General features: G+C 42.5%; 2 protein-coding genes across 3 annotated transcripts; both read right to left on the reverse strand.

The window, feature by feature from the left end:
• Positions 1–256: 256 nt before the first annotated feature.
• tmem255b (transmembrane protein 255B) lies at positions 257–13,677 on the reverse strand. Of its 2 annotated transcripts, none has more exons than XM_040203662.2 (10): positions 13,440–13,677; positions 12,554–12,695; positions 11,788–11,930; positions 11,642–11,704; positions 5,469–5,558; positions 4,299–4,379; positions 3,825–3,910; positions 2,828–2,987; positions 2,384–2,530; positions 257–1,699 (listed from the first exon to the last, which is right to left on the reverse strand). In XM_040203662.2, exons 2-10 carry the CDS (start codon positions 12,615–12,617, stop codon positions 1,469–1,471), a joined length of 1,065 nt encoding a protein of 354 aa, XP_040059596.1. In that variant the 5' UTR covers positions 12,618–12,695; positions 13,440–13,677; the 3' UTR covers positions 257–1,468. The 2 variants fall into 2 exon arrangements, with proteins under 2 accessions (XP_040059596.1, XP_040059614.1); XM_040203680.2 differs by having other exon boundaries at positions 1,331–1,699; positions 2,384–2,527.
• Positions 13,678–14,244: 567 nt separating this feature from the next.
• On the reverse strand, positions 14,245–19,814 carry grk1a (G protein-coupled receptor kinase 1 a). Its single transcript, XM_040203692.2, is given in 7 exon segments — positions 14,245–14,719; positions 15,086–15,287; positions 16,245–16,369; positions 16,772–16,855; positions 17,592–17,749; positions 17,870–17,997; positions 18,848–19,814. Coding segments are annotated over 7 exon segments (1,842 nt in total). The 5' UTR covers positions 19,700–19,814; the 3' UTR covers positions 14,245–14,426.
• Between the last annotated feature and the right edge of the window lie 1,035 nt (positions 19,815–20,849).

The following is a 20,849-nucleotide window of genomic DNA, read 5'->3' on the forward strand; positions in this document are numbered from 1 at the left end:
CACTTTTAACTGCCAGTATGTGTACTATGCTGCGAGGAGTCTGTCTTTGAGTTTTAACTTCCTTCAACAGTGAAAATCCTATTTAAAAATAAAAGCAGTTGTATGAACATTATAGAGTAAAGTCGTATTTTCAAAAAACTGATTTGTTTTCTGTGTGATTACTTCATCAGTGTGTGTGACCTGTTAACATTATAAACTCAAGGTTTACCTGAATATCTTTTTCCAGCACAGCTTTTGGATTGAGTTAAACAAAATATTTCATTGATTTACATTTTTATTGAACAGGAATACATTGTGTGATTTACATGTATAGTTTTTTTTAGGCGAAACACTGAAAACTGGCTCGGGAATAAGCTTTGCTGAAACTTTAATGTGGAAAGAAAAAACCTTTTTAGGAAATAAAAGTACTGCTACGTGAGAAGGATGAAACCACTCCCCGCATTGAGAGTGGTGTCAACCTTCTCCTTCAAGTCTCCTTCAAATCAAACTCTCAATTTATATGTGAGACTTTGATGAACATTTACTTTGTGTGCATCGGTACCAGTATGTATTTCTTAAATATGACTAATACATTTGTTTTTTTAAAACCGCTACAGCATCTAGTCCCACAGCAGTTAACATGCATTATCAATAGTACATACAGTGTATTGACTTTAAAGTTCACATTAGATGATCCACACTTACAGAATGAAATAACAGCAATACAATCGTTGTTTACTCTCCATTCACATTTCTAGAAAGCCCTTTTTAGTACTACACATTAGTTAATATATAAACAGACAATGAGAACCTTAATTCCAGTCAAGACGAATTAGAATAGAAACAACTATCGAGTCACCGTCAAGTATAATACTATACACGTATTCACCGGTTAGCTTTTTTGGAAATAAACCTATTTGCTTTCTTGGTGAGAATGCGATGGTATACATTACCCAAAAGTACTCAGAACACAGAATTAAACTTCATTTTCTGTGCAAATTAAACTATTAAAAAGTAATATATTTAAAAATTGAAATATATTGTGCTAGTTAGTGAGTTTACGGCCATGTTTTATTCTTCCCTCCGTTTTCAGTCTTATTGCTAAGCTACGTTAGCAGGCTGCTGGCTGTGGCTGATGAGAGAATCAGTCTCCTCATTTAAGTCAAGAGACGCAAGAAACCCCAAAAGGCAAAAAAAAATATTTCCCAAACCGTTTCGTTTAAAGGAATTCACATAAAATACCTTACTAGTGTCTATATAATCACACAATCATACATATATATATATATATATATATATATATATATATATATATATATATATATATATATATATATATATATATATATGCATCACCACCGTGTAGTTGAGAAGCTCACTGTTTGTTTTCCATCTACAAGGTCACCTATGCAATGTATCGTGCTACATTCAGTCCGACCAGATTGAGATGGAATTTCTCCACCACTCCCCCAGACGTAGGTCTCGTGGCTCAGCAGGCGTACGGAGGCGGCTTCTCAAAGGGGCTGTAGGCGGCTCCGTAGAGGACGGGGGCGTTGGGTGTCAGCATGTAGCCGCCCGGCTCCTGAGTGGCCCCCTGAGGCTGCGGCTGCGTCTGAGACGGCTGCTGGCTCTGGTTCTCCTCAGAAAGGCAGCAGTTGGAGGCAGATCCTCCCTCGGGGATCACCTGTGGAGCGGCAGGTGGCTGGTAGTTGCTGTTGTGCTGTGGGAGAGGTGAGGAGACGGGGAGTGGTAGTACGGCATGGTGTGAGGCACGGTTTGTATTATAGATATATAGTATTATTATACAGTTTGAGTGCCGACACCAGTCAGCATGCTGACGTTTGCTTGTTCGTTGGCCTGATCATTTTATAACTGTCTACACATTTTGAGTTGATGTTGGCAAATGAAAAGTTACAGGATCACAAAAGCAATAACAAGCCATCCTGAGGGAACCACGAATGTTTGTACTTGATTTAATGGTGATTCATGCCTTTGGAAACCTTTCACAAAAAAACACAAATGTCGACCTAAAAGTGGTGCAAAAAAGCAATTATGGACAATCAAACTGATGAATGCATCCTCTGGTACCATGAATGTCAGAATGTCATAATAATCAATCAAATAGATGGATGTTCAAAAGTCATCTGAATGAGTAAACAGAGTTCGCCAATATCCCCTTTAGGAATGTGAGGTGGCAGCAATGAAGATTAGTAGTTTTTGTTCTTATCAGATGCTTTGAAGTTTGAATGAAGCAGCTGTGGTACTTCAGCAAAAACATGTCTGATAATGTGCTGCTCGTCTGGTTTCCAAACTGACACACTGGAGTAGTAGATCGGCCCGTTTCATACTATTCACGCACTTGCTTTTCCTCCGGTGTAACAACATGTGTCTTTCCGTGTCCTACCTGCATGTTGGTTGGATAGTTGGGGTACGAGGGCAGACTTTGTCCTGATGGGCAGAAGCCGGCGTAGCTGACCATGTGCTGCGTCGGGTTGTACAGGATGTGGGGGGCCGGAGTCGGGCTGGCGGCCACCTGCGGAGTCGGCTTCTGCTGCAGGAAACAATAAACACACAGATGCACATGAAACATACATGCAATTCATTGTGTAAGAGGTAAATGATGTATGATCAGTATGGAAAATGAGTAAGACCACAGGTACGCATTTCTTTGACTGATAAGATTAGCTTTTAGTTCTTTCATGGATGAGCAGTAGATGTTTGTAAGTGAAACATGTAATATATCCAATATAAATGTTTCTCTCGGCACTCAGACTGCTTTCACATCTTCTTAATCATTTTCTTTTGCCAACTACAAGTGCAACTTGCTCTTTTCTGGCCTCCCGCTCACCATGTCCTTGTACGCTCCGAGGATGGCGGCGGTGATGATGCCCAGGAACAAGCCCAGCACGTTGAGCACCACCGAAGCCCACAGCAGACGGTGCAGGTGGATCACATCCCAGCAGCTGCTGACCCCGGTGAAGGCGTAGTACTGTGTGTGGAACTCCGTGCTGCGAGGTGCAGAGAGCAGGAGTCACAGCTCCTCGTAAAGTGGGAAAGACAACTGTGCAAGAGGCCTTGTTCACGGCAGACGTGTGACTCCTCTGCTCCATTATAGTATCAGAAATGTCCACCGCCAGGTAATGCTCACTGAAGGGAAGCTCTTTTAAAAAAATGATAATACCTTCAAGGAAACTACGGTCAAACTAAATGTTGTACCATAAAAAACGTTTAATGCACAGCAACCATTTTCCAAATCACACTATTTTTTTTTCAAACCTTTAAAGGAGGAAAGAAAGAGGAAAAATCCCTCTCACTGTCCATCAGTTTATGACTTCATTGGCCCACCAGACAGCCATTCATCGGCCTAATAACCTAATAGTAACGTAGTTGCATGCAGGGCTGGGACTTCTTTGGTGTGTGTTCATGGAAAACTGTTTTTAAATGTTGGCCGTGGAACAGGAACTTCTTAAATGAATGCAAGAAAGTGCCAAAATCAGATTTTTCCAGCAGTGGAGCCGTTGATGTAACTAAAATTGAAATCCGGAATGCTGTTTTCACACCGCTCTACTGTATTATCCCCATATTATCACATTATTATTGACAATAATAACAAACATATTCACCCACTCTCCAGCATGATTGAAGTACCCGAGATAATTACTTGGGTGTAGTTGAATGAATAAATGTGTGTGGAAATACTTTGCAGTAATGTAAAGCACATGCAAATGGAAGGTAATGGGATCTTAACATGCAGCTGTATGGCCTTTGCTTGTCCCAAGTAAGCTGCAGGCACACGGACACCTAAACAAATGCCAAAAAAAGGGGGGGGGGGGTGGTCTTCCCACCTCGCACAGTTGTACAGGTAGCAGCAGTAGCAGGTGTTGCTCCTCAGCTTCAGCTTGCAGGTTTTGTCAAACGAACGGCACGGCACCTGCAGCGTGAGACGTCTGATGAGTTAAAGAGGCTCTCTGAGCTTTTAATCATTTGGGATAAAAGTTTATTAGCCCCATGAAAACAAATACAAGCAACATGAGCAGGTTTGGAAAAAATAAACGCGGGAAGAAACTGTCTATATGTCAGCATATAATATCCAGAACTTATATTCTCTTATAGTTTGATGCCGAGTGACACAGATGCAGTCGTTGCTTTAAATGCAGTAACATCATTGGACCACTAGATGTCGCTGCACACTTCAATGAAAATGAACGTAATCCCAGAAATGAACCTAAAATCCACTTAAAGCATCAACAAAACACTTAAAAGACAGTAACTGAAAGATAGAAAATGTACATCTATGATATAATAATAAAATGAATCACCTCAGCATAGTAGTTGTCGTAGGCGTAGCCCGCTCCACTGGTGTAATAGTCACACATGTCCTCCTGCAGGGGCCTTATGTCCTGTTTGTCAGAAAGACAGACGAGGGACCGATTTGTTAAATACAAAAGACACACACAACCCAACATGGGACGCATGAATCAATCGACTTGTCATACACTGCAGCTGAGAGCTAAATGTTTTCTCCTGTTCTCTCTGTGATTAAATGATGCACTTTTTTTGGGGGTGTTATTTTCTCGATGCTGCTTCTGTGTCTCTGCGGCAGTGAAGGTTTACATGCTGCTCAAACCCGTCCAAACCCCACTGCATTACATTTCAGCAGGCTCGATATATTGTGAAAGGTAATATAATCATTTTCATTGTCCAAAGCTTCAAGGAGCAATAAATATTCATTTTACTATTCAGTGAGCACAAAATAAATAAATCTGCAGAGGGTTTGATAGCACTGTTGATCAATATCAGTGAGTCAGTGCCAGCTTTTTAATCTCTCTCTGGTTCATACACATTAAGATACTCATTAAAATGCATTACGCTGATGTGACAAACTGAGGTATCCGCACATCCAAACACAGAGAACATCTTGGATGTTCAGTCAGGAAGCAACAATCCCCTTATTTGACCCCCCTGAATTTTGAATTGTATTTCCTTTAAAACAAATTCAAGTATCTGTAAAAATGTAATTTCCCGTGTAGTCATTAATTCTGGGAGTTGTTTCCAGAGAGTTTGTCATCGTCCTCTAACTGATGCTACGGAGGTGACAAATGATTAAACTGACCAATTCTGAACAAATGTTTAATGAGGCAAAATACGAACGTAATGTATTATGAATGTTTGTAGTGGGACGGAGAATCAAAGGGACACAAATATAATACTTTTAATTTGCTGTTATAAAATATTATATGTGCACACATCTGACCATTGCAATAATGTTTTCTGGAAATCAATTCTCTGTTAAAACATGATTTAATGTTGGATATTTCCCTGCTCAATAGCTCTCTGCAGGTGGGGAACTGGGACTAGTTTGTCTGGTCGACCTGTCTGTGACGGCAGCTACCGACAGTTCTGTCTTCTTTCCTCTGCAAAGTCCCTGCTCTCACTAATGCAATTATGTTCTTTTCAGTGCAGACATGTAAAATACATTTCATACTCACGATGAACTCTGAAGCAATGATCCCGTCCACAATGGCACAGAAGAAAGACGCAATCACTCCCATGCTGATGAATATGATCGCTGCCACCAGCTTAAAGAGATCAAGATGGTAAGTTCATTTTCCTGACTACTTAATAACTTATTTATTAATGAATATGCCAAAATGTCTACATAAGAGAGCCAAGTATACATTCTAATCATAACCTTTAGACACACACACACACACACACACACACACACACACACACATCCTGCGTCTTGGCGGGTCCTGATCGGTCGGCTGTAGCGTCTGTCCTGCAGGACGATAAAGGAAATGTACGGCTTCTTGCTCTGCCAACGCAGAAGTGCCTTGTGGGTAAATTTATGGGCACAGTAGAGGCGCACAGGACAGAGGAACGGCCTTTTGTACCAGCAAGGTCAATCTAATCCTCCCAATCTGATGACACACACACACACACACACACACACACACACATAGACACACACAATGTTGCTTATCTCGCTCATTTACACTCATTCTGCAAACTGAGCCCGAGACTCGAATCCCTGATCAATAACCTTAAATCTGGGACACAAACAATTTGACTCTTACTGTAAGACAAAGTACTTTTGTGATATTACATTCTGCTTCACACCAGCCGACCCAGCTGGCTGATCACAGCTGGCTGAAGGTGAATTTCATCACTGAGCATCGTTTTCTGTTCAATCGCTCCTCCAGGACCGAGCGCGCTGCACTAAAGCAGGAGATTAAAAACACACCATTTTCTTTTCATCTAAACTAATGGAAGGTGGTGGAAAGTAAGTTAGTCCCCACGAGTAATAAGTCGTTGTTTTATAGTCCAGCCGTAATTTAAATAATTAACGATGCTTTATTGGCACGAATTACTTATTTGATGCGTGTGAGACCCTTGTTCCCTTTACTTGATTTTTGAGGCCATTTAGGATCCGTAAGTTTCTCTCAAGAGATTTCAACAAAATGTCTTAAATCCGTGAAGCCGTTTTTCTGGTTAAATGATGCTGACGAAGCTAAAGTAGCACAAGTGACTGAGTGACAACTGTTCCAAAACAACAATAGTAATTGTTTGTAGGATTATGAAAATACTCGTATTTTTCTTCCTTTTTTCAACTGAAACCACCACAGCTAAAATAATGCTGAACAAGGGATGAGAATCGATTATTTGCAGTCAGCAGTCTTTTCCACTGAAGACATTTTGTGGGAAAATGACACGCGAGTGATAAAGTTAGTCATGACAGAATTCCATTTTGCTGAAAACCTGTACAGGTCAAAATAATAATAATACTTTTTTGCTCCAATTTGAAGAAAATCTTTCAAATAACTGAATAAACTAAACTAAATAAGTAATTTGATGCCAGATCAGGCCGACCAATAGGATGTGAGCAGGTCCTGCACACCTGCTCAGGTGTTTCCACTGACTGACGTTGTGTGGAGCTGTTGTTGTGCTGCACATCACATCAGGCTTTAACTGAACATCTTACACAAGCTGCTCCTCAGAATTGGTTTGCAGCAGCACTGGCTGAAAAACCTTTCGTAAAAAGATATTAAAAGAAGGGAAATATAAAAGGAAAAACCCAGAATAAAATGACCTTATAGCCGGTTGGAGAAAATAACCCTTTTTTTCCCGGTGGGTTTTATCTGCCTCCGGCCCAGACTTTCCACTTCATTAGCGGTTTAAATGACTCTGCTTTTATGGGCTGCAACTGGGAGATGAGGCCAGTAGCAAAGACAATAGAGCCTGACAACTGCATTACTCCACATTACCTTAGCACCAGCTGCCAGCACATAAAACACCTCCACACTCGCCAAAAGCCCTGAATCTCCCTCGATACTGAAGCACAGAGAAAAAAAGCAGTAAAAGATGAAAGGTTCACAGACGCGCTGGAGGTGGTTTTCTGCTCTGAGGAGTCGAGTCAGTGAGGACGTGTTAGTGGAAGTAGAACTACTCAAGTGTTTAACTAAATTCTTTCAAAAATGACCATGTTATGCTACTTTATACTTTTACTCTACTAAATTGGAGGGGAAAATATTATGATGTTTTAATTCAACTACTTTTTAGTTTAATTTGTCATTTACTTTAAAAATTTGAGTTTAATAAAATGATGACTTTAAAAGTCCAGTTACAAGTGTAAATTGGTGGATTTAGTGGACTTTTGCATCAGTAGTATTTTGAAATGAAGGACTTTTACTACTTATAGACTAATGAAGAGTTTTTATGTGAGGGTATTAGTACCATTTATTAAACCTGCAATTACTTTTATGGTCAATTTAGGGCAGCAGAAACAAGTAGTAGAACACAGCATTGATATGTAATCCCTTTTTAGGCCGATTTGGCAAAATGAGTTGGCAGGCTTTTTTTTTTTACACATTATTGATGTGAACCAACATGATCATTCATTTGAAGACTTGTTCTCGTCCACTTAATGAACCCGAGACCACTAGAACTCCTCTTTTAGCTCCGTGTTTGGTCTCTATCTTCTCCCGAGGGACATTAGGGACATTCAGATGATAATTTTGCGTGGGTTCATCAGTGAGAATAATTTCTTTTCTTTTTTTTTCTTTTTTTTTAAACATCCGTAACAGCCACAGAAGAACAGAGGGACGCATCGGATAAAAGCTTTAGAGTAGAAGACACCGGTGACAAAAGAGATAACGACACAAAGCAGAATTTTATGGCTTCAGCAGAGATACCCATCAGGTTGTGTAACTAAAGTCGCTGACCGCTGCAAGGTCTCTTTCCCCCCGGCTCCGTGGTCCAGTGACCAATCACGAACACAGCGGGACACTCTGGTAATAAGAAACCTGTTGGGTAAAATACGGCCCTTTAAAAAGGTTCAGCGTTCAAGCCTGCAAGGTGACCGAAAGGGACGACAGTCGGTGGGACGCAGGCACTGACTTCAGAGCAAAGAACATGAGCTACATGAGGCGTTCAGTCGTAAAGAAGTCGAGGACCTTTTATTGCTTTGAAGCGAGAAGTCAAGGAGGCAAGTTTACGGACAGAGTTTCATGCTCCACCATCCTTTAAAACGCTTTGGAGTATAAGATCAGACGAAGTGAAAAGTGCCGAAATTCAGGGTGTTAAGATTTCATTTTTCGAGGGATGTCAGTGAGCAGAAATGTGGGTTTAACTGTGACACTCCACACGTTGGTGAAATGCGTCTCTTGGGAACAGAAATTGATGAGAGCAAAATGTCTCACAACACTAAAATGGCAGTTTAACACTGATTTCTTTGGTGGATAATTACAGGTGATGGTTTAACTAGTTTCTACTGTTGGTGGTAGTTTTTGTATCCAGACTTGTTTTTTTATTCTATGGGGCTCATTATGCAGTATGCAAGTAGATTTTTCTGTTCACTCTCACATTGAATTTCTTTCATCTGTTCTGTGTTCATGTCCAAAACTTTGCCTCAATTTGAAACACACGATTTTGTCTATGTCACATTTTTCAAGTTAATATAACTACAAACTACACCTTTATCCAAATAAACCTGACTCAAACGTTATCTAGAAGGATGCCACGGCCATTGTGTAGATATTTGATAATTATTTTACTATTTAAAAAATGGATTCAGTAGATCTGAATCCCTGAGCTGAATTTATTTAGTAGTCTTTACACATTTGCTTAAAAATCCAGTACAAACCCTCACCAGTATTGGTAAGTATGTGTTAACACAGGGGCCTACAACGTTTTTCAGGCCAAGGACCCCCAAACTGAAGGAGCAGGGACCCCCTATTCTACGGAGTTTGGTTCGTGATCTTTTATTTTTGAGCTTCGCGCTCTTTAGACGTGAGCATGAATGGGATCTGATTGGCCGGTGCCTGTGCTGTCGGGTTTGCATGAAAGGTGCTGTGAGTGAACCGGTGTGCAGCTTGACAGCTGAATGTGTGTAGCTGAATGTGTGTAGCTGAATGTGTGTAGCTGAATGTGTGTAGCTGAATGTGTGTAGCTGAATGTGTGTAGCTGAATGTGTGCGCTGCGGACTGAAAGAAAACGTCTTCTCCATCAATTTATCCGTTTGCTACAATGTGTTGGATTCATGTTAATGTATTTTTAAACACAATAAATACAATCCTGATTCTGAAGACATTTAAATTTGTGGAAAAATCCCAATCATGTGTCCAATGTGAAGCACACACACACACACACACACACACACACAACCAGCTCATGGGCTGACGTAGCAGCATCATGGCCTCCATCTGCGCGCCTTGTGAAGTCAAGAGGAGCAAAGGCCCGACCGCTCCACCCAGTAAGGGAATAGAGCTCTCCGATGTCCTTGCCATTGTTGCCACGTCGGTTACGCTAGTTGTTCTTTAATGAGCTCTGCCAGCCGGCTCTCGTGTTACGGGGGCCGAGCGTCAGACGGCGGGTGGGAAGAAGACACCGGCGCGAGAGGAGCGCCGCGCCACGCGGGCCTCACACGAGACACCGTAGAATCTGGCCATTAAAGTTTAAAGCACAGACCCGGGAGCCATGTGGGAGAGGCGGGCCGATGCTCCAGGCAGTGAACGTCTTCGGCCGTGTCTCAACCTCCCCCGTTCACTCTTATAGCCACACAAGGGAACAATGGGAGGACTTAAATGTAGGGAGAGATTTTAATAGTCTTTATTACCGATGCTTTATTTTCCATTCTAGGATGGTTGCATTAAACCACACAGAGGCTGTTGGTTGGTGCAGAGGGGATTAGCGTAGCGTAACGTAAGACAACGACACCCTGCACGTCACATAAAACATTCACAACACACATCTGATGTCCCGATCACGGTGACGTTCGGTGAAGCTTCATTTCTATCACGCAAAAGAAATGCATGTATGACGTGCTCTGATAACGGCCATCTAAAAACTGCTCTTATGTCTGGTATCTGAATTTAAAGGATTTGGGAAGTTGGCTTGAAGCTTTAACTAAATCGCTCCTTTATTTCTTCCTGGTCATTCTTCTTAGAAGAATAAAATGTTTTAATAGAAAATGGGAAATCTGACACATTGTATTGAGAAATGTAATTATGTAATGAAGCTGTATTCCCATCAACTTGCACACTTCCTACATTAGATGATAATCAGGACGTATCACCACTTGAAAGACAAGGACTCTCAATCTGCGTCTGAGTTTCTGTGTCACTGGTGTCCTCTTCAGTCTCTGCCGGGTTTCATGTCCTGTGAATGTGATACTGACTCAAACATTAGGAAACAGTCTCCGCTTCAGATGGCCCCCGGCTCTTCAGATTGGAGGTCAGATTTTCAGCTCCTGTTCCCATTTAATTGCGTTTTATTTCTTTTAGAGCAGTCCGAAGGTCTCAGAGCGGAGTTTCTAATTCTTATTCTTTTACTTGGTTCAGCATGTTAGAAATATGAGAAGAGAGTCAATAACCGTTTCAGACCACGGTTTCAGGTCTTCAGTCTACCTGAAATTGTCTCTGTTGGACAGAGAGACACTTTGATTATGGGTCCCTTTCTGAAACAATGCAGCTCTGTCAGTAACTGACCGATACTAATGCAATTTCCCCTTCTTGTCATGGAAATCTAGAGCCAATCACATTCACTTCCCTCGACCACAAACCCAGTCACGTACTCTGACCCGGGCACAAGGACAAAGAACACATCACGGCTGCCATCGAGTAATCGGATTTGCCTTTTGCTCATAATAGAGCAATTTCCCGTAAAACTGTTTAGTGAATTTGCAAAGTTGGTAACATAATCTTCTAATTCACGGGGTATATGTGTCCTATGTTCCAGGAACAATGCCTCATTTTTAGCAGACAGACATTATGGAGCTTGAAAAGCTGATGAAAAGGCTACACACAACTCTGGCTGATGCCGTAAACACAACAAAAAAAGGGCCAACAATCACGATGAAAGCGGTTGCCCCACATTTAACATCAGCAGAATCCTTTTTGGCTGCTTGAGCGCAGCAGAACAAGCTGTTAACACATGTTTTCACCCTTAAAACTTTTAACAGGCCGTACAAAACTGTGTTTAGCTGCTCAACGCTCCACCCTTTACCAGCTTTCATTGTTAAAGGTTATAGAAATGTGGCTGCTAAATAATAAAATACCAAGCATGCATGCACCAATGAGACCCTTCATGAAGTAAGGAAGACCAGTGAGGTGTTACATGGGATGGAGTGATGATGACATAAGAGCCGCAGGAACACACTCACCATGGGCCTGCGGTTTTCCACCAGGTGGATGCCGACAATCCCCAGGAAAGCTCCAAAGCTCAGCTGTGGGCAGGTCAAAGGGGAAGTTTCAGGACAAATTCGTCTTACGGTCTGCGAACGTGAGACCGGAGGTGTCCGTCACTCACGGTGATGCCGGCGTAGTAGCCAGCCACGGGCACGTTGTCCGTGCGAGTGGCAGAGATCAGACCCACGGCGAGCACCACCAGGGCCAGGGCCAGCAGGGACACCGTCACCCACAGGGCCGCCTTCCTCCGCCGCAGGTACCGAACTGAGGACGGGGTGACAGGAGACCACGCTGGATCACACCTCACTCTCAATATGAAATCCCAAACTCTTTGCTCTCCACAACGTGCACATGTTTAAATGGTGCCGTCGTACTATTGTTTCATTTGTTGATGATGCTTTTGAGGAGGAATACACATAATTAAAGTATCATTACAACATCATGTAAAACAAGTGCAAACCCTGCACTCATATTCTCACTTACTTCATCAAAATGTGCTGAAAGATCCAAAAGCAAAAGTACTTTGTCTACTCAATCCTTGCCTATGGTCTGGTTTAATTTCCTGTATTACAAGTCTTATTACATATGCTTGTTGGTGGTTTTGTCATTAATCAGCAAAGTAACCCGTGGTAGAAGATATACTACAATACTACAGCTTAAGGGATACCTGAGTAAACACTCTGAAGATGAGCGAGCTTTCTAAAATGAATTGGACATCTAATTATCCCGTGTTTGCGTCCACATTCTCTATTCGTTGAGTTAAAAGACACCAGAAGAAGAGACATGTTTTGAATGAGGTGCCGATGATATTAAAGATGCTGCTGTAACTTGCAGCTTCATGCAGAGTCCGGTTAGAGGAGCTCAGGATGAAACATGTCGCAGCTTACCTGATGGATCCAGTACTTCTGTCGCTGTTTGCTGAATTGTCCGCTGCGTTTCGGGCTGCTGCATTTCGCCTCAAGCTGGATGAATTTTCTTTAGCAATGAATGAAAGCAGCGCAGGCAGCTAAAGGGACGCTTCTTCTGTCCCTGTAGATTCAAAACAGTCACAATCCTCCTCAGGCAACACGCTGCGAACAAGATGCTTCCTTTTCTCACAATGTAAACATGTTATGTTAAATACGATTGTAGTTTCGTATAGATCTTTACAGCCGATCCCGAGCACACACAAGTTCAACTTTTCTTCAGCCTCAGAGAGAGAGAGAGATAGAGCGATGTGAGAGAGAGAGAGGAGAGAGACCAATCAGCTGTCTGCATTCACCAGTGATCAATTATTGAATCATCTATCTTACATACGTTTATTTCAGCTTTTAGACTGGGCTCAAATATTCACAGTATAAACTCTATACTATATTCTTATAGTGATTTGAGTTGTGTTGACGTATTTTAGAATAATACAGTGAGTGTGTTCAGGCGGAACGTGATGCTGTAGTGTGGACGTGAGGTCACAGTGCCCTCCGTTGGTCAACATTTAAAAAACAAGCCTTGTGGTCATTTATTATTTATTCTGTGTTTTTTAAAATATAAAATAAATATCAATATAACATCTAAATGATTGATACTGTTGGACACTACATGGAGCTTTTATTATATAATTTACAACGCAGGAGAGCATATCACATCTGAGTTGATAATTCATAGTGGCAATATCATTTATGTATTGTGTAAACTGTGACGCTTGAAGTACTCAATGATCTAATTAATTAGTTTTCATAATAGTTGCAGAATGTTCCCCAGTTTCAGCCTCTTATTCCAACAGTAAATCCACCTCACCTGCTTTCGTCATCACACGTCTTCCTCCTTTTGGGCTTGTCTTTCTCCCACTTCTCTTTCTATTTCACCTTCCTCCCTTTCATTTCTCTTTTTACTTTCTCCAACTTGATCCGTCCTTTATCTTCTTGCCAAAAAAGTCCCTACTCGTATTCTTCATGTTCAGAGAGTGGTCCTCCAGGACCTTTTTAGCTCTCCATCCACAGCTTTGTGCTTTGATCGAAAACATATTATTTTGGAAAATATTCTGGCTGTTCTTTCTGGTCCTGGTCCGTTGTGAACTTGTTTTTTCGTTCTCTAGAAGTCTCTCTTCTTTTTTCTCCCTGTGAGCGTGTGGGAGACGGTGTCCTTTTTCCGTGCTGAGATCATGTCAGAGTTGATATGAATGAAATCCTTTGTCATACTCACATGTTTAAAGGTTTTGGGTCAGAAAGCAATGTAAAGCTTTCAATAAAATCCTTGACAGCGTACAAAGAGCATGTGTGTGTACCACCTATAAATCCTAAATAATAAGAGCATTTCAGGTGCCCTAATAGTCTCAAACGTCAATGCGTTTAGCAGAGTCTCCTCTCTGTCATGACAATGATATTTTGCCGATGGTTTTAAAATCTGAGGCAGGAGTTTGGCCGGTAGCTTTGTGCAAAATCCACTCTCAATCCAAACATCTTTTCAGTCCTTTGGCCCTGGTGCTCCAATCGCCGTGGCAACCAGGGAACCAATAGCATCTGTTATTTTCGAAGGTACGCCAACACTATGTATATTTGCCTCATCAGTGAAGCCTCATGACCCTCTTCAGTTCTTTGCACGTACATCATGTGGAGCTGAAATGAACCCCTAAATGATCATTAAATGATCCTCTAATGAACAACGTCTTGCGGCAGCAGCAGCTTCACTTTGAAAGTGTCTCACTGAATGTTCTCCTTATCTATTAGATCGCAGTCATGTAAAATATTCCACTATCAGCCGGGTGTTTCTTAGGTCATCGCGGTGTCATGACAGCGCGCAGGTGGAAGACTTGGCCGGCTGCTCCAGGATCGATTCCCGCCGAAGGTCTTTGGGCGAAGCGCCGTCTGCTCCCCAGAGCGTGAGCTCGCCGTAGATCCCCATCTCGATCATCTCCTCCTGCCAGGGGATGGAGATGCTCCCCGAGGCAAACTCATTAAAAAAATCCATGTCCTTGTCTTCGAGCTGCACGCCTCTAACCGTGGAGAAGCCCCCGACGTCGTAGACGTCCTTGGCGTAAACAGTCTTGGAGTCCGGCAAAAAGGGGGGGTCGACGATCCCTGATGATGAGTACAAAGTCCTGAGCATTTTGAATTGCAAACAAAATGTAGCAACAAAAAAAGCCCCAAAAAGAGCATAAGAACTACCTAACCTGTATGAAACAACATTAGAAACCCTCTTTTTGTGTGAACATTGGACGTTTTTTAAGAGTTTTAGAGAAGATAATGATATTGAAAACAAACACAATTAACTTGAAAACTTTTTTCTAGCAGTTAATCTCATCAACTAAAGTAGAACCATAAATGATTCAAGATGTATGTATTGAAGATTCAATAAATTGTATATAATACTCAAAAAGCTTGAGAAATTGGACGCAAACAGACAAAACTGGCAAAATTGAGAAACCGTGATGATATGAACCAGACCGGCGTTGAGTTTCCTCCAGTTGATCCCGCTGAAGAAGGCGTGCGCCCTGATCTCGTCACATGTCCCGTTCTTGAAGCCGAGCCTCTTGTCGACCTCTTTGGACAGAAGACCCTCACAGATGGACCGAGCGTTCTCACTGAACCGCTGTGGATACGAAACTGGATCCTTCAGAATACGCTTCTTCACCACCTTATTCTCCAACTCCAAACAGCACAAAAAAGGATCAGGGATTTATTCGTTCCTCCGCTTTAAAACACACAAGTCCAACACACAGCAAACAACAGCAAACACTCCTTTTCCTCTTAAAGTCTGGAGAACATTCTGAAGGAATAATGGTGAATGCGCTGTGAATCCTCTACACATGCACAAAAATGCTTACAATAAACTCTGCTCTCAGCAGAGAAGAGTAACAATGTGCCGTTAAATGCTAACTTAAACGTTTTCATATTGTTGTTAAATATGATGCAGCCCTGTACATTACGCACAACAGCAAACACAGTAATTGTTATTACTTTTATTTTTTTGCACTTTAGCAAGCACCGATTTATTTTTCGGTAATTGGAGCGTTCAGATTCAGATCCCCAGCTGTGGAGCAGGTGAGGACAGGCGTCCAATTAAGGGTCGAGAGCAGCGTGGCCCGTTTCATCTCTGGGCCAATCAGAGGTGGCGAAGAGAGGTTGAGAACAATATGATCCCTTCTTGATTAAATGCAAACCTAATTTGATCAGATTCAGCCTGTGAAACGTTAAAGCCCCCTTTTGAGATGTGTTTGTTGTAATATTCCTGTATTATTACTCTTTGGAGACAGGTTTTAAGGCTCCTTTGCGATAAGCTGAAGCAGTACAGTACAAGTAAAATAAACAAAATACTTCTACAGGGTGGCCTTACTACTTTTATTTAAGTAGGGAGTATGAGTACCTCCCCCACCACTGGTTCAATGATGGTCTTTCACTGCAGTGTCAGCATCAGGCCACAGTAAGGCAAAGCTGAGCCATGAAATCTTTTTTTCTTAAATCCATGCTGCGTTTCTTTTGACTTTACTTAAAGAAATAACTGACTGAGAAAATGACATGAGGCCAACCGACAACAAACCACACAACGAATATAGAGACAGGTCTGAAGTGTGTGGATAGAATAACCGAGTCATACACAGAATACCTTTTCTCCTCGGGTCCTGAAAGGTCCCTTAGCAGCCATGAACTCATACAGCGTGACCCCCAAAGTGAAGTAGTCGACGGAGAAGTCGTACCGTTCTCCCTTCAGCAGCTCAGGAGCCATGAACCCTGACGACGACAGAAAAGAGTTCTTAATAATAAATCCACATGAATACTGTAATATTGAGATGAAAGAGTCATATGACATTTTCCTACATTAAAATCTATACAGTAACTCACATGTACACCTGTTCCATGAGAATTTAAATTGATATTTGTGCGACTTTTACAACACTTCAGAGGGTAAAGTACTCATTTTAACTACAACATATTCACTTTATTGTGCATTAACTGTTTGTTTTTTTGTTTGTTTTTAACATGAAGGACCACTATATATTAAGCCATTTAATACATTGTAGTAGGATACTTGAATACAGTATGTTTGCCGTTGCTCCAACTGAAGGGTGTCGTCCACAAATCCTGCTGCGAGAGCGGCAAAAACCAAAAGTCTCTGCATTGTTTCAACTGTACCTGGAGTCCCGGCGTAACCTTTGATATTGAACTGACCATCAGCCAGCTCGACGGCCAGACCAAGGTCAGAGATACGCACGTTACCTGCGAGAACAAACACACACCTGGGTAAAGTCAAGAGCCGCGCGCGTCACTGATACCAATGTTGACCCGCAACAACACGTTCACCTGCGGCGGGACGATAACGGAGAGCCGTCCTTGTGTTGGAAGTGTAATTCAGTGTAATTCAGTGTGTGCGTGTGTGTGTGCGTTTTGACCTCAAGAGGACAATAATGAGACAAACCTTTCAAAGTCATTGGACGGGACTTCATCAAAGTCAGTATGTCTGCTCAAGTGTTTGCAGCGTTCCCTTATTCACTTAGTTGAGATGATGAGAAGGACACGGCTTGTGGCACATTAGCTTAGGACAGCTAAGCAGCTGAGTTCTAAACTCTCCCTGAGCACAACCACTAATTACTTAAACAAACAGGAAACATGTTAATCAGTGAGCCTTTGAGCTGCTGAACCGTATCACCTTTAAGCAGAGCCGTTGTTTCATGTGTTACTGCTAATGTTGAGCTCCGCTAACGCCCTCTTCATGTTTAACAGACCCACATGGCAGCGACATGCAGTGAATCCTAATCAAAACCAAAACAAAGTGAATAAGCACATTTCTAATTAATGTTTTAAGAAAATGTTGCATTGGTCCAAAAAAAAACAATAAACCATATAAACCAATAAACCAATATGCTGTGACCTCGAAAAGCAGCGTAACAAGTTAAATCCTAGAAAATGATCAAACACAAGAGACTTGATCTTTTTTAGGACAATATAAAGTGACCTTGATTATCCAGCAACACGTTCTCTGGTTTGAGGTCTCAGTAGATGATCCTCTTCTGGTGGAGATGCTCCAGGCCCTGAATGATCTGAGCAGCGTAGTAGCAGGCCCTCGGCTCGCCCAACCCCGGGTTCTTCTCATCCACGTTATAAATGTGATACCTGGTGGGTGCAGGGTGTTTAGACGCTTATTTTAACAACCTTTCATTCACACTTGCATTCAAGGATGAAGCATAAAAGGGGGAGGGGCTGAAATACGAGCACATGTGAGTGAGATCAAACCTCAGGTCTCCTCCGTTCATGATGGTTATGACCAGACACAACTCTGTTTTTGTCTGGAAGGCGTACGCCAAAGAGACAATGAACCTGCTGTGGACTCGAGCCAGGATCCGCTTCTCCACCATCGCCGCCTTCAGGACGGGAAAGGACGGCAGACATGATGGATGTTTACAGTGTTTACAGCCTTCCAGGCTGCAGTCATCTTCAGAGGACGTAATAACGACACATAAATAGTCCTGTCTGCACATCATCGTAACTATCAGTAAAACCTTTCAGGTTAACAAAGAAACACGGATAAGCTTTAGCTTATCTACACTGCATTCCTTTCAATGAGTGGCCACAGTCAGGCTTTAGCATGTGCATTACAACATGTGTGACACGTACATGCTATGTAGTTTAAGGCCTCGGCCATGTGAGATTGGGAAGATCTGACTTCTGTTGGCTTCACTAAAGCTTTCATTCAGTCAAAGAACTAATTTCTAAAACATATATGTTAGATTTGAATGCACTGTTTCAGTCACGTTTCATCATAATTAAGAGTAACCGCGTAAAAAGATAATGATCTTGAAAACAAGTCAACAATGCATCTGAACAAAGCATTCAACGATATTGGACATCGTATCTACATTAAGAGGTTCGTACTGAGACTTTTGTTTTCTACATATTGTTCACTTTATCTTGACTGTGCCGATAATTAGGAAGTGCACTCCAGAGCTGCTCCATTTATAAATATGGCATGATTGGCACTTTATAATGCTCTTATTCTGAGGACCCTAATCACATAAGCCCAGGGTGTCCGACGTTCATGTTGTCAGTGATTGTTGTTTAGACGGGCGGTTAAACGGATACTGACAACAAGAAAATCAATGACATTTCAACTTGGGTTTCTCCCCAAACTGGAATGTTTACTGGATATTCATAACTTCCTCTGTGCTGCTAAGTCTGCCAAATTTCCGTTCCTGATGAAAAATAACTTCTTACCTCGTTGCCATTTCTCTTCTTCAGCCTCTTCTTATTGAGCTTTTTGCAGGCGTACAGTTTCCCCGTGGCCTTCATCTGACAGGCAGACACTTCCCCAAAGCCCCCCTTCCCCAAAACACGAAAATCCAAAAACCAATCCTCACCTATGGGCTGCATCTCCAACCACTTCCACTGCAGAAACCTTTTCAGGTACATGCTCTCCAGGAAGAACGTGTAGGGCACTTCCTGGAGAAAGTCCATCACACTGTCCATGGTCTCCTTAAATAGATCGTCCCCGGCCTCTTGGCGTTTCCCTCTGAGCTTTGTGATGCCGTTTTCTGGCAGGAAGGGGCAGAAATACTTGGCGTCGGGCTCCATGTACTGGGACAAGATCTTGCCCGCTTTCTCGGCGCGACCCTCGTCCTCGGCCATGTTGTATTCTTCAACATCCTTCCACAGGCGGCAGGCGCCTCCATAGTCTTTGTTGGAGTCCAGGAACTCCTGGAAGAGACGTTTGCCGATGGGCTGCTCCACACAGACTGTGTGGAAGCCCAAATCCAAAGTCTCCCGCAGGCCTTCACACACTGAGATGTGAGGCAGCTTCAGAAGGGAGTGGTACTTACGCTCTCGGTTGGAGTCGGGGTTGCCGGGGCCTTCCGAAGTGCCGCGGGCTGAGATGTAGGCAGAGTTGGCCAACGCCGTCGCCGGGCCGCCGATGTCCATGGCGACGCAGTTGGAAAGCGACAGAGAAATATGTGAGGCGCCGCAAAAAGCCAAAGAAGCAAAGATGCATGAGTGGTGGTGACCAGAGGGCACAGAGAACAGGAAAGCAGTTGAGGAGCCGAGATGTGATGTGCACGTTGAACTCTTCATAAGCAGAGGATACTGTACATCCGACTGCTCGCTCGCTGCACACGGTCACAGCGAGGTCTGTGTTTCCCTCTGTCGTTACGCATGAGAGTCCCTTTCACACACATGAGGATCTACCTGACTCATCACCTTTCCCCAGAGGGATTTATCCACCCTGTAGCACTGCAATGCTTTATCCTGCACACACCCAGGTGAGCGCAGGACAAGGGAACATATAGTGAAAGCACACACTGATGATATGTGACGGAGAGGAGCGAACAGAAAGCAGGTGGAGGGATGAATGTGGCTATGCAGGTAGTGGGCTGCTAATAACAGGAAGCTGAGAGGGAGAGACGGATAAATGAAAGGAAAGTACGTAGCGGCCTCGGCTAAAATAATGGGTCCTGTACTAGTTTTTTCTTACTCTGTGTAGTTGAACCTTATCTCTCTCTATTCCCAGAGAGAAACACATATTGTGTCTAAAAACATGCAGGGTTTCCTCTAATGATGGCTAGCAATAGCATTTAGCTATGTCAGCACGGCTGAAGACATAACACTATGTAAAAGTCTTATTTTGTTTCATGGAGCGTATTGGTTGAAAAGGGCTAAACAGAAAGATACAGAGACTCACAATGGTGCATGTATGAATGTGTGTGATAAAGACGTACAGTATGATACAGATGGGATTATGGGGGCTAGGCTTTCCATCTCTATGGCAACATGATCTCTCAATATATGGGTAAAAATGTTAATAAATAAACTCATCAAGTGATTGGTGTGTTTTTTTTAATATACAGGCATGTTAAAGATGTCACATTTGAATTTTGAACAAATCAATAAAAATATATTTATGGTTTTCAATCCCCTTAAAGTGTCCTCCTTTACAACTTGAGGACAAATCCAATGTATCAACTCCGGGTTGTTTTACTGGCTTGTACATAATCAACAAGATGCAGACTTATCTGTTAGTAAATGTGAGCCAATCATATGCAGTCATTCACCTTGACTGTTGCTATTAGCAACCCATGCTTTCCAAGGTGATCCCCAGGTCCCTCTGAGGAGGGAAGGACGTTAATGCGGAAGAGGGAAGTTACCTGTTTCTACTTTGTCCCTCCTCAGCCTCCATACACGCAGCATCCCCACCTTATCTTGGCCTAATAAATACTGAGTACCT

Source organism: Gasterosteus aculeatus, chromosome 12 (genome assembly GCF_964276395.1).
Source record: "Gasterosteus aculeatus chromosome 12, fGasAcu3.hap1.1, whole genome shotgun sequence".
NCBI lineage: Eukaryota > Metazoa > Chordata > Actinopteri > Perciformes > Gasterosteidae > Gasterosteus > Gasterosteus aculeatus.